We start from the raw sequence: 13,284 nt of genomic DNA on the forward strand, positions 1-13,284 counted from the left end.
ACATAAGGAACAATTTTAAAAAATGTAAAGAATTGAACAAAGCCACCATGTTTAATTCAGTATATAAGCCATATATCAGCAAAACAAAAAGGTATGGTGTTATTATTTTATATTCCAGCTTGTCAGTATTAGTAATTTGAGTTCCTAATTTGTATGAAACCATAGAGTTGGTATTTTGACATCACAAATCCTAATTTTAAACAGTGCTACATTCAACATACCATGTGACTAACTAAAATCTATATTTCAGTGTGTTATTTCAATATTTATTTTTAAATTAAGAAGTTAACTTATATATAATGTTAAAGTTTGAATTATGATCTACAATTCAATTCCAAAGGTATTGAAACAAGTTCACAAAATACTAGTTCAATAAAATTTTGAATGCAAGTCCACAAAATGATGAAATGGCCTTTGACACCCGATCCATTGCAACAGGGTTAATTATATTTGTGTGTTAAAATTCCTACCTGAAGAGATTTATGGTTTTTTTTTAAAATTACTCCCTCAACTATCATTCTTAAGGTTATCAAACCTTACAATATTATGCTGGGGGCTAAACCATCACCACTGATGTTTATGTTACATTGCCTATTAATGTGTGCTAACATAAATAATCAAAGATAAAGCATTAAAAACAAACTATCAAGGAAAAAGTAAAAACATAAAATTGTTTATATAACCCAAAAAGGTACTACAAGATTATTCAATGAACAGATAAAAGGTTATATATATATTTCCATTTCTTAATTTTAGACACTTCATTGTACTGTATGTTGATGATAATAGCTACAGTTAGTAATATGGTAGAGAAAACATTGGCATTAAAAACCTTCAGATATTCACTTAGGAGATCCTAAAGATTATGTAAATACAATATGAAACAGTGAGATACAAAAACCAGTATTTTATCCTGAAAATCATATCGAACATGAACTAATCAGAGTCTGGGTGTAAATAACATTAAATAACAACTTTTTATTAGATATATCCAAAAAAAAACTTGCATATATTTAAGAAAGTTCTCATCAAGTTTCAAACAGCTTCATCTACTTATTTTATTTCTGTCAAGACATTTCACAAAAGTTGCACAAAGTACTTACAACACAATGTCTTTCTAATAGCATTACAGGCTAAAGCTGAATGTGAAACAATTGAAAACATTACGTTACTTGTCATTTAACTATTACTTTCATATAAGGATAACAACCAACCTCATCATCATGAGTGAGTGATGTCTTCTTGACTTTTTTGAGTTACTTGTCAGTTAACTATTACTTTCATATAAGGATAACAACCAACCTCATCATCATGAGTGAGTGATGTCTTCTTGACTTTTTTGAGTTACTTGTCATTTAACTATTACTTTCATATAAGGATAACAACCAACCTCATCCTCATGAGTGAGTGATGTATTCTTGGCTTCTTTGAGTTACTTGTCATTTAACTATTACTTTCATATAAGGATAACAACCAACCTCATTATCATGAGCGAGTGATGTCTTCTTGGCTTCTTTGAGTTACTTGTCTTTTGAACTGTTACTTTCATATAAGGATAACAACCAACCTCATCATCATAAGCGAGTGATGTCTTCTTGACTTCTTTGAGTTACCTGTCTTTTGAACTATTACTTTCATATAAGGATAACAACCAACCTCATCATCATGAGCAAGTGATGTCTTCTTGACTTCTTTGAGTAACCTGTCTTTTGAACTATTACTTTCATATAAGGATAACAACCAACCTCATCATCATGAGCGAGTGATGTCTTCTTGGCTTCTTTGATAAGTTCTTCTAATTCTTCTTCCTTTTCTTCCAGTTCCTTGAGAATCCTTCGAGCTTCCTGTTGGTCTCTTCGAATTTTTTCTAATGTTCTCTGATTGCTTTCTTCTGCCCAGCATGGTGTACTTTGCCACTGCTGGATACGGTGTGGCAAGATTTCATATATCCGACTGCATAAAAAGAAATTGGCAAAATTAGCATTCAGAAGAACTTCAGTCAACTGCAAAAGAAGAGCCATTTGGGTTTGACCAAAGGTTTGCTTAGAAAAGATGTCAGCATAAAAACACTACATTCCAAGCTTGATGACATCTACTACCACAAAATCCTAAGACAGAGTTCACAAAAAGAGAAAAAAATATCTGCAAAGGTTTTGCAACTGCTAACAACAACAACAAAAAGTATATCCCCAACTTGATGACATCTATCAACATTGATTCCCAGAACAGAGTTTGCAAAGTGATGCACAACAAACAATTTCTTCAATTCAGTTATATTTACATAAAACACTTCTCAATATTTGACAGGAAACATATTTTTCCATTCAGCAAAATATTCAGATGTAAGGAACCCAGAGTGGTTTGGTTTGTTTTGAATTTTTCGCAAAGCTACTCGAGGGATATCTACACCAGTCATCCCTAATTTAGCAGTGCAAGACTAGAGGGAAGATAGCTAGTCATCACCACCCACTGTCAACTCTTGGGCTAATCTTTTACCAATGAATAGTGAGACTGATAGTCACTTTACAATGCCCCCATGGCTGAAAGGGCAAGCATATTTGGTGTGATGGGGATTAGAACCAGCGACCCTCAGATTATGAGTCAAGTGCCTTAACCACCTAGCCATGCCAGGCCTAAAATGACATGATTGTTTGTTTTCTTATAGCAGAGCCACATCAGGTCCTCTGCTGAGTCCACCGAGGGGAACCAAACCCCTGATTTTAGAGTTGTAAATCTGCAGACTTACAGCTGTACCAGTGGGGAACAACAACCTAGGCTTAAAATTAATTTATAATAAATAAAAACATGGCAAGTGAAAAGATATAAGATTATGCTGACCACTGTATGAATAAAGACACACTCCTACAAAACAATGGATCACCATCATTAAAGACAAAGGACCACTACCTCTTTTCTTTACAATAGCACTTCTTTACATTAATATTTTATCTGATTAAGCTCCTAAAATTTCAGAAACATTAATCTGTTTAACAGTTCTTTCTGAGCAGCTAAAAAGTAACTGACTAAACCAAACTTAACTGGAAAATGAATAATTAAATTCAACACTGAGCACAATATACAGGTAAACAGTACCATCAAGGATAGAGAGATGTCTTCTAATCTGGCTAATACACTTAAAGAGATAGAGGGAGACAAATCTTAGAGGAAAGCACTATAAAACTGCACACCTGGAACACTACACTGATGACTCTACACACCTGGAACACTACACTGATGACTCCTCCATTTGGACTGCTGATACTGAACCTATCCACATACTAACCCCACACATCTATTAAATTTAGACCTGACAACTTCTTCCTCACATAAACGTTCTTTATAGTGAATTGAAAACAAAATCAACATTATAATATCACACCTAAACAAAATATTGTAAAACACCACTGACCAAGATAAGTTAAATGGTAGAACCAGTTATCAAAGTATTAAAATAAACTTTGATACAAAGACTAACAGAATTGAATGTGCCAGCAACACACAATGAGAACCTATCTTTGGTTTACCATTAGAAAAAAAAACAACAATGAGAAATCACCCTCAGTCTAACATTAAAAACTGTATGTAAGATTTTCTCTTGTAATTCTTGGGCATGTCCTCAGCTAAGTAATCAGTTAAAACAAAGACAGAAACTGACAAATAGCCAGCAACAATTACATTCTACATAAAGTACCATTCTCTTGGAAAATAAATGTCTGTTTACTTCAACTCAATGACCAGCTACAACATTTTCTCAAGAATTCTGATTTCTTTCTTCTAGCAAATTCTTGTAATTATATTCTGGTTCATTTCAACCTTGTAATAATGTTGATTTACCATGCCTAGAAGTGCATAAACCTTATAAATATTTACGTTGACAGACATGTGACAACACTAAAAAAATAAAAAAACATAGTAGTTAAAATGAAATAAAGATAACAAGAAAGATAAATATTTAGAAAATACAATGAATAAATTGTTTTTTCTAAGCTAGTTGTCATGACATATAGTGTTCTACACCCACAGAACTAATACATGACTTTAGTCCATACCCAGCCAATCAAACTGACTTCAAATTGTGTCTATGTTTACATCCCATTGCATCATTTCTTATTTTGTCTCTGGTGGACAAATATCTGTTAAAAATGCAAGGGTTTCATTGGTTTTCAAGTGCCTTAATAATTTTCTCAACTTTTATATAGTTTTAACTACAAAGTAGATTACTGTATACATATATAAACTAATAGAGGAAGCTTGTCTAAAGCTTAACAATGTAATGATGTAAGCTCACTTCGTTGCAAGTTTCAGACCACATTCATCACTGCAATATTTGGAGCAAGAGCGAGCTACATTTGTACAACCAGGTCCATAGCATTGTCTCATGGATTCTCCATCGTACTGACTGAAGATTTTATCCTTCTCTCTTCGATGGTCATCTTTTCCCATCTTGTGCTTTGTAGATAAACGCAACTTGGTCTTCTTCTGGGTCTGAATGAGAAAAACTATTTTGTCAGAAAGAAAGTGAACACCATCTATGTGATATTGGACCCCTGAAGACTAGAAGATTAAACTTCTCCATGAATAACTCTAGGAATACAAACGTTTTAAATAACAATATAAATAAAAGCTTTGTCAACCAACATAATAATGGGTAGGCAAAGAACAATTCATAAACATAAGGAATAGTGTTATCGATGGTGGAACATAGTACATATTTTGATAGAACATTGGTCTGTCTTCTTCATGTATGACCAGCACTAAGCAATATAAAGTTTATATAAATAGCTACAAACATGAAAGACACAAGGATTAAATGTAACAGAAACAATGTCAACATGCAACAGAATACAGGTAGAGGTCAAGTGTATGAGCAGTGAACAGACCTTGAAAATACAGCTGATGTTGCCAGAGCCATTGTCACAATGTAGTGAGACAATGTTTGCTTTTGTGATTTCTATAGTTTCTAAATAATGTTCCTTTTTGTAGTTTTGAATTGGTGTAAGAGATTAATTCCATCTTAAAGTATTTTGTGACTTGTTTTATACTGATGATATATTGAGGTTATACACACAGACTAACAAACTGAAATCAATTACTTAAATAATATATCACTATCTCAAGGTTTCAACCCTAATACCATAGATAGGACTTGCATCAAAACAGTACAAAATACAGTCAACTTTAACCTTTCAATTATCAACAACATAGAACATTGCAAATCTGTTTCATTGACTTTTGTACCAGAAATTGTTAACAAAATTACTAACTTACTTAACAACTTTAACATTGCTGTAAAAACTGCATTCAAACATTTACAAAAAATTAACATCTTACAACCAAGATGAATCCCAACTACAGGAACAATAGTCATGTAGTGTATCTCATGTGAATATGGATATAAAAACAACCATTTAGTACATCCCATGTGAAAACGGATATAAAAACAACCATGTAGTGCATCCCATGTGAACACGGATATAAAAACAGCCATGTAGTGTATCCCATGTGAATACAGATATAAAAACAGCCATGTAGTGCATCCCATGTGAACACGGATATAAAAACAGCCATGTAGTGTATCCCATGTGAACACGGATATAAAAACAGCCATGTAGTGCCTGTTGTAGTTATGGAAGATAAAAATAACATAAATATAAGAAAACTTAGCAGACTTACCTTTCCTACAGTGCTACGACCATGTTTGGATTGTGAAGAAAACTTCTTAATAAGGTTTGGATCATAAACATCATCAATATCAGAACAGGTTAACTTTGGCTAAAAGAACACACGATATGAAAATAGATATTTACAATTAAAACAGTAAAAACAGAATTGTAATTTAATGATATAAAAATCAGTTTTTAGTGAGATATACTTGTTATACACACAATAACAGCATTACCTTAGAAATCATACCTTTAAAATTATTGTTGACTGAAGATCTTATGTAATTTAATAATACAAATATCAGTTTAGTAAGCTATATCTGTTATACACACAATAATAGCATTACCTTAGAAATCATACCAGTGACAAATGACTAGAGAAAAGCCAGGTGTAAAAGATGAAAGACATGAATTGCAGGATGCAGTACTGGAGATTGTGGCTTACAAAGGAAAGTAGTACAGGATTGTAGCTGAGGAAACCAAGGTTGAGCTGACCAATACAGAGTGATCAGGAGGACCCTGCAAGGAGTAGCAGGGAAAAGGAAGTCTACCCAATGAAGTAATTGGAGAAGAGGATACACATACAAGAATTTGTATGATCAATCCTGGCTGAAGGGATCTATAGCCAAAGTCTGATAATGAGGTAACAAGAACAAAGTGGGGTAACTAGTGACCGAGGGTGGTGGCAAAAACATCAGTATGAGAAAAAGCCCACAGACTCCAAAGCCACTGGAAATGGAGAGATTGAAGGAACCACTACATCAGGTAAATATTGATGGGGCAAAAGTAGATAATCCACCATGAGGTTGAAAGCACCCAGGAGATGACACATAATAAAACAAATGTCTTGCACATGGGCCCAATATAAAACTAATATATGAAAACAGATGGATCTTTACCAGGTGTAGCCTTGTTGATTAACTATCACCATTGAATTTTTAGAATGGTTCTTTACCAGAAAATGAGTTACAATGGAAAGTGACTCAAAGCATGATGAATGGCTAGGAGTTCTACGACACTGAAATGTAAAGACCATTCATTGACAGACCAATGACTAGAAGCCTCTTGATGATCAGCCCATGCATCCCAGCTGTGAAAGGATGCATCCATAAACAGATCAACCATCAAAGGAGATCATCTACAAAGTAAGAAGGAAGTGTTAATGAATCATCCATGGGATTCTAAGCAAGTTTCCATTAATCATGCAGAGCCCACTGAAGAGCACATATACATAGTCAATGAAATTAGTGGTGTCATAGAGGACCAGATCTCTAAAAGTGACAGAACCTTGCATACAGAAAGTGAGGGATGAGACAGAGCATGGCAATCTGACAAATCCATAGAGCAGAGTCACACAGGAGAAGATGGGCCTGACTGAGGTAGCTGTTGAGAGACACCAAAATGCATTAGGTGGTGGGCAGGGCTCAGAGAGGAGTTTTACAGTTTAAAGAACTAGCTTACCCAAGTAGATCTGAGAAGAACTCACAAGTATGACAGTCAAACTCCTGTTTGGAATGAGCCATAAGTAGCCAGTCACCCATAGAAAAATGGAAACACAGCCCAAGAAATTAAGATGAAGGGCAAAAGCTCTCACAAAGTAACAAAAAACATAAGGAGCAGCATCTAGCCAAATGGGTAGGCACCAAATTGGTACACCACCTTTTTATGGGTGAGCCAAGATAAGGAACAGATTGTTGTTTCAAGTCAGGGGTATGCAGATAAGCATTAGAGGCATCCATCTGGATCATCCATAAACCTGGTGAAAATGCCTACCAAAGTGTATATTAGGACATGAAATATGGTGAAAATTCGGAGACTAGCAAATCTATTAAGTTGAGACAGAATGATCAGAGGCTTCCAGCCCCCAGTTGTTTGGGAAGAACAAACAGACAGAAGTAAAACCCAATGAATGATGTGGAAAGGATTCAACAGCCTAGTAGAAAAGGAGGTCCTGTACCCTCTCTAATTGACACTGGCAAGTTATAGGATCCCAAAGAGATTGGAAGGAAAAAAAAACACATGGGGCAAGGAATGGGAGTTCTCATTACTCTGACAAAACCTGAAGAACCCAAACATTGATGGTTAAAGGCACTACCAATCAACAAAGACTACAAGTCAAGTTTCTACCACATAGTCACTAAAATTATTGGCAGTGTATTATGCATTGTCCATAAAAATTACTAGCTGTGGCACCTCGAGAAGGGGAAACAAGTAATGGTTGGAAAGGAGATAAAATTGGAGTTGATGCTACACTTGGCTCTGAGATAAATAAGCTATCAGGTGTGAAAGGGTTGAATGGTGCTGCACAGTTTGCCACCCAAGACACCAAGGACTCCAGTATTATATCAAAGACTAAAGTCTTAAAAACAGAGCCACACACAAATCCCAGAAATAAGGAGCAAGTAAACAGGTTTTAGATAAAATAGCATCATGTCCTAAAAGGTCCCAACATGTTTATAAAACCAGAGATGAAGACAAGAAAAAAAACCATCATAGATGTAAGTAGGGAAAGGATGTCTCCAGAAAAATCCCTCAGAAGATGGATTGCGAAAAAGTAGCACTAAAGTATCGCGAAGGTAATATGAAGGCAGAGAAACTAGGCACAGGTGAGACGAACAGGAATATTGGAATCCACCTTACAAACCAGTAAAATGAAACCCAATAGTCAAGATATGAACAGTCAAGTCAGCCCAATGATATGCGAGGGCAAACTGATCTAAAGCATGTGGGGCCAAGATATACCATCACCCAACTGAAAGGCAAATTGTTCAGCATGAACAGGGAGTGGGTGGAAAGTAAATATGGTTGGGATGTATATTCAAGCAGTAATGAAGGATCTGGGTAATAAGATATAGACCCAAAGGAAACTACATCAGATAAAGGAAAAGTAAAAAAAAAAAAATTGTAAGGACAAACAGAATTCTTAAGAAAGGTATGTGAAGGCATGGTAAATTCAGGAAGTGGATACACATGACAAAGGTCCCTGTCAGCCTATCCAGTTCTGACAAATATTTGTTGAATGTAAATTGGATAATCACTTACATATGCAAAACAGAAGTATTAACATACCTTCTTTGTTGATTGTAAATCAGATAATCACTTACATATGTAAAACATAAGTATTAACAGACCTTTGTTGATTGTAAATCAGATAATCACTTACATATGTACAACAGAAGTATTAACAGACCTTTGTTGATTGTAAATCAGATAATCACTTACATATGTAAAACAGAAGTATTAACAGACCTTTGTTGACTGTAAATCAGATAATCACTTACATATGTAAAACAGAAATGTTAACAGACCTTCTACTTACTGTAAGGAAGAAAATTAGTTAAACAGAAAATACAGGTTCTGACAAATATATGACGACTATAAATTGGACAATCACTTACATATGTAAAACAGAAGTGTTAACATGATTAGTTAAGTGTTTAAGGACATCTTGATTAACTACAAGTGGAACGATAAGTTAAATTCAAGTTTTAACAGATTTTTACTGCTGATTTAACAAGTTTTATCAATTTTGTCCTCATTTCTTCAGGTATTACACACAAAATGTACAAAACTTAAACTGACCTTCTTTGGTGGACTGTAAGTGGGATCTTTATCTTCTGTGTCACTTAATCGTGTTGCATGTTTTTCTTGATGTTGAGGTTTTCTTCCCAAAACCAAACCCTATTAATAAAAGTAATCATGAGTAAAAACTTTATTATTAAAAAATAAACAACTCAAATCACTTTTAGTCTTAAGCACAGCTTCCTTCTACTGAAACATCAAAATGTTTCCCAAAATTCATTTTAATGTAATAGAAAATAATGTGTCTTGCTATTAATAAACCAGTTAGTGATACCATAAGTAATTTGGAAGTCTCCAGATTAACTATTCATTAACAAAACACGTGAATAAAAAGTATTCTGGTTACATTTTCAGTATTAAGACATGTGTATAAAAAGTATTCTGGTTACATTTTCAGTATTAAGACACGTGAATAAAAAGTATTCTGGTTACATTTTCAGTATTAAGACATGTGGATAAAAAGTATTCTGGTTACATTTTCAGTATTAAGACATGTGTATAATAAGTCTTCTGATTAAATATTCAGTTCCATTTTAATCCAATTCAAAACAAAATTGCAGGAGAGAGATTGTTTTAATAATTGTCATAAGAAATCTGGTGCTTGTCATGAAATCTGTTGTAATGAAAAATACCAAACTATTCAGTTGTTACTGTGTAGCTAGGCTACAAGAAGTTGTTATAAAGTCAACAAGAAACACACCGTATGAAATGTTGGTTGATTTGGTGTTTTATAGCACAAAGCAGCTTAGTTATCTGTGCCAAACATCCAGTGAAAAAAAAATTAGGAAAGTTATAAAAGGAAATTAAAGTAAAATAAAACAAAGTGAAAAAAAAAGCATAAAATCAATTTTTATATCTAGTCTACAGCGTTAAGAGAAAAACTACAGTAATACAAGTTGTAAAGGATTTTCTGTAACATAACTGTAATTATAATAACTTGCCAGAATGACTAACAGGTAAGTACATAAACCACCATCAGTCATCTGAAGTTGGCCAATCCAGTCCTGATTCCGAGTTATTTGACATTATGGCCATTTTCAAAAAGTAATAAAAGTTTTAAGAGACTTATAGCAAAATTTTAATAATAACTCACCAGGATGACTAACAGGTAGTTCGAACAGCAGCATTAGTTATCTGAAGTTGGCCTTTCAAAGTCCTGGTTTCAAGTTATTTGACTTTACAGCCATTTTCTAATTTCAAATCAAACTAGATGGACTGTGATTCTTAAAAGGGAATCTCATTAAAAAAGGTCTAATGTATAAATTACAAAACTTAAATGGCATTAAAAAGATTGATGACCTTTAAAAAACTAAAAACATTACCAAGGTGGGCAGTGTCACCATCACCAATAACACTGTCTAACGTTATGGATAAACCTTGGGACAGAACATGTTTAAAATGGTGCTGTCGTTACGACTCTCAACGTAAAATTTGGCTTATTGTGACCTGAATGTTACACAGACTACTCGCTGGTGCATCAGTTCCAGATAAAAGAAAACAATGAGTTAAAAACTGTGACCAATGCATAGTCTATTTAGAACAACTTTCTCTTTCCAATCCTTTACAGAAGCAAGATGGCCAAAGTCCAATATAGGGTTTTATTTGGAAAAGCTTGTTTTGAAGTTGCTCACTCCAAGTCAACTGCCAGCTGGCACAGAGCCGAGCCTTGACTATAATCCATGTATGGAACAGGCACAGTGGTGATAGTGCCAGAGCAGATACATTTAACTGCGGCGTTGATAAGCTAATTTCCACGAATACCAACATGGCTCAGTATCCAGAAACACTGAACAGATGTTATTCCAGGACCAGCAGAGAACTACACGAATCAGTATAAATAGTGCAGTTTGAGTACTGCTTAGCTTCTATGCAATCCAAGGCAAGAGAAATGGCATACAGTTCAACAGTGAACACAGAAGCTGCAGAAGGGATTCTGCATGCAACCATCGTTACCTGATTTTGAACCATCTGTATAAATAGGAGTGGAAGGATGGTTCAAAAGATGTTCAGCAAATAACAGACAGTATTTCCAATCAGGACTGTCTGCTTTTCTCAGGTGACTTAAAGATAGGTCACAGTTGGGGACTGTAAGAAGCCACGGTGGGATGGGCTGACCAGTGGATACAGCAATGTTATCCAAGAACAGACCCAATTCATCCAACTGCACCTGGATACAAAGGCCAAAAGGAGCAATGGTAGATCATCTATTCTGAAAAACTATGGCCCACCTAGGAAGGAAAACCAAATCCCAAATGGGATGCTTTGGTGATGAACAAAGTTTTGAAGCATATAGTAAAGACAGTTGCAAACGGCAGAGGTGCAATGAAGGTTCATGAGATTCGACGTATAAGCCTTGAACTGGGGAAGTGCAGAAAGCCCCAGTGCAGAGACAAAATCCTTGATGATGAATGGGGTCCAGCATCTGTAAGGCTGAAGTCCTGGCAGAGCCATAGACCAGTGATCCATAATCGAGTTTCGAACGAATAAGAGCACGATATATCTTTAGTGTAGAATGTCAAATCTTGTCTCATATGATTTTTGAACTGGTGGTAGAAGATATACTGGTTGTGAACTTAATCTAAGATTCCTTCTGGCTTTGATGTCTTACCCACTGAGCATGTGCACAGGCCTGTGGAAAGCAATGCAGTGCGAGAGTGTGGGATACCTACAAAAAGTATTCCAGGCTTGTTTTTTCAGCCTTCCATGCCATGTGGCAGACAGGATTCCACCATGAACAAGGATATCATGGAAAATGTCTCCAGGTTTTAGAAATACACTGAGCTGCTGTTTGTATAATAGTTACTGTTGCCACACAGTCTTCTATTGGTGGCTTACAGACAATGGCAGGATCATGTTCTGCAAGAGCAGTGAAAGAGGGCCAGTTTGCTTGATCCAGTATCCACTGGGGCATGTGGGTCGGGTGGCATCAAGCACGACCAATCTCTCTCAAAAGTATAGGAAAATGATCACTGTCTCATGAATTATTGTCAACCCTCCATGAAAAATGGAAGAATAGTGAAGGGTAGCCAATTGAGAGGCCAACAGCAGTAAAGGACTGACTAGGTGCATGAAAATAAGTAGAAGAACCTGTACTGAAAACAGAAAGGTTGGGAACAGAGAGTATATGCTCTATGAAGCAACCCTTGCTATCAACGTCAGCACTTCCCCAGAAGGGATGATGTCCATTAAAGTCCCCCACAATTAAAAAGGGAGATGGCAACTGTTCAATGAGAGCATCAAGGTATGATTGATCATAGGTCTTTCCAGGCAACAGGTAGAGAGAACAAATAGTGATGGTAGGACCCAAGGAAGCATGGATGGCTACAGCCTCCAAAGGTGTGTAGAGTGGCAAAGACACGATGGGCACATGCTTATCAACCAACAGTATCACCTCTCCATGCACTCATCCATCACACAGGCTATCATTTTTGTACAAAGAAAACTGCTGAAAGGTGACAGTTTCAGCAGGTTCCAGAAATGTTTCCTGCAAGGAAAGACAGGATGGTAGGAAGTAATCAAAGTTTTGATCTCATCCAGATCAAAACGTAAACCTCAACATATATATGCAAAAACGGCTCGTTTGGGTTGAGAAAATATTTTACATAGAAGAGCGAACAACGTTTCGACCTTCTTCTGTCATCGTGAACCTAACGATGATTTGTGAAGTTTGCAATTACATCTGTCCGCATTAACAGCAGTGCCTGAATCAGAATGGTCATCAGTTCGAACACCTACGATAACTCAAAAGATTCTACACTTGTCTTCTTAAACTTGGATTATAAACCTAGATATATCTTAATAAACATTGTATTTATAATCACTCAAAGCCATTCTATGTCTAACAAGCAGTTTTCACATATCAGTGTTGGCCTATCTCTAACAACAATAAAAACTATTTACATATCAGTGTCATCAACTAATCACGGTATAAATATAATACTTACAATCCATTAAGATTCTATCTTTATACTAGTCATCTCCATAGTGACTATTCACTAATTTCAACAACTATTCATTAATCACAACAATTAAAAGTCCA

General features: G+C 35.4%; 1 protein-coding gene across 1 annotated transcript in view; it reads right to left on the reverse strand.

The window, feature by feature from the left end:
- The window catches only part of LOC143230906 (CXXC-type zinc finger protein 1-like), a 44,125-nt gene that overhangs the window by 14,650 nt on the left and 16,191 nt on the right, over positions 1–13,284 (reverse strand). Inside the window, exons 7-10 of the mRNA XM_076465241.1 lie at positions 9,246–9,344; positions 5,674–5,772; positions 4,289–4,485; positions 1,746–1,953 (exon numbers count right to left, since the gene is read on the reverse strand). Of these exons, the coding sequence (XP_076321356.1) occupies positions 1,746–1,953; positions 4,289–4,485; positions 5,674–5,772; positions 9,246–9,344 (603 nt within the window). The remainder of the gene's footprint in view (positions 1–1,745; positions 1,954–4,288; positions 4,486–5,673; positions 5,773–9,245; positions 9,345–13,284) is intronic.

Source organism: Tachypleus tridentatus, chromosome 1 (genome assembly GCF_004210375.1).
Source record: "Tachypleus tridentatus isolate NWPU-2018 chromosome 1, ASM421037v1, whole genome shotgun sequence".
Lineage (NCBI taxonomy): Eukaryota > Metazoa > Arthropoda > Merostomata > Xiphosura > Limulidae > Tachypleus > Tachypleus tridentatus.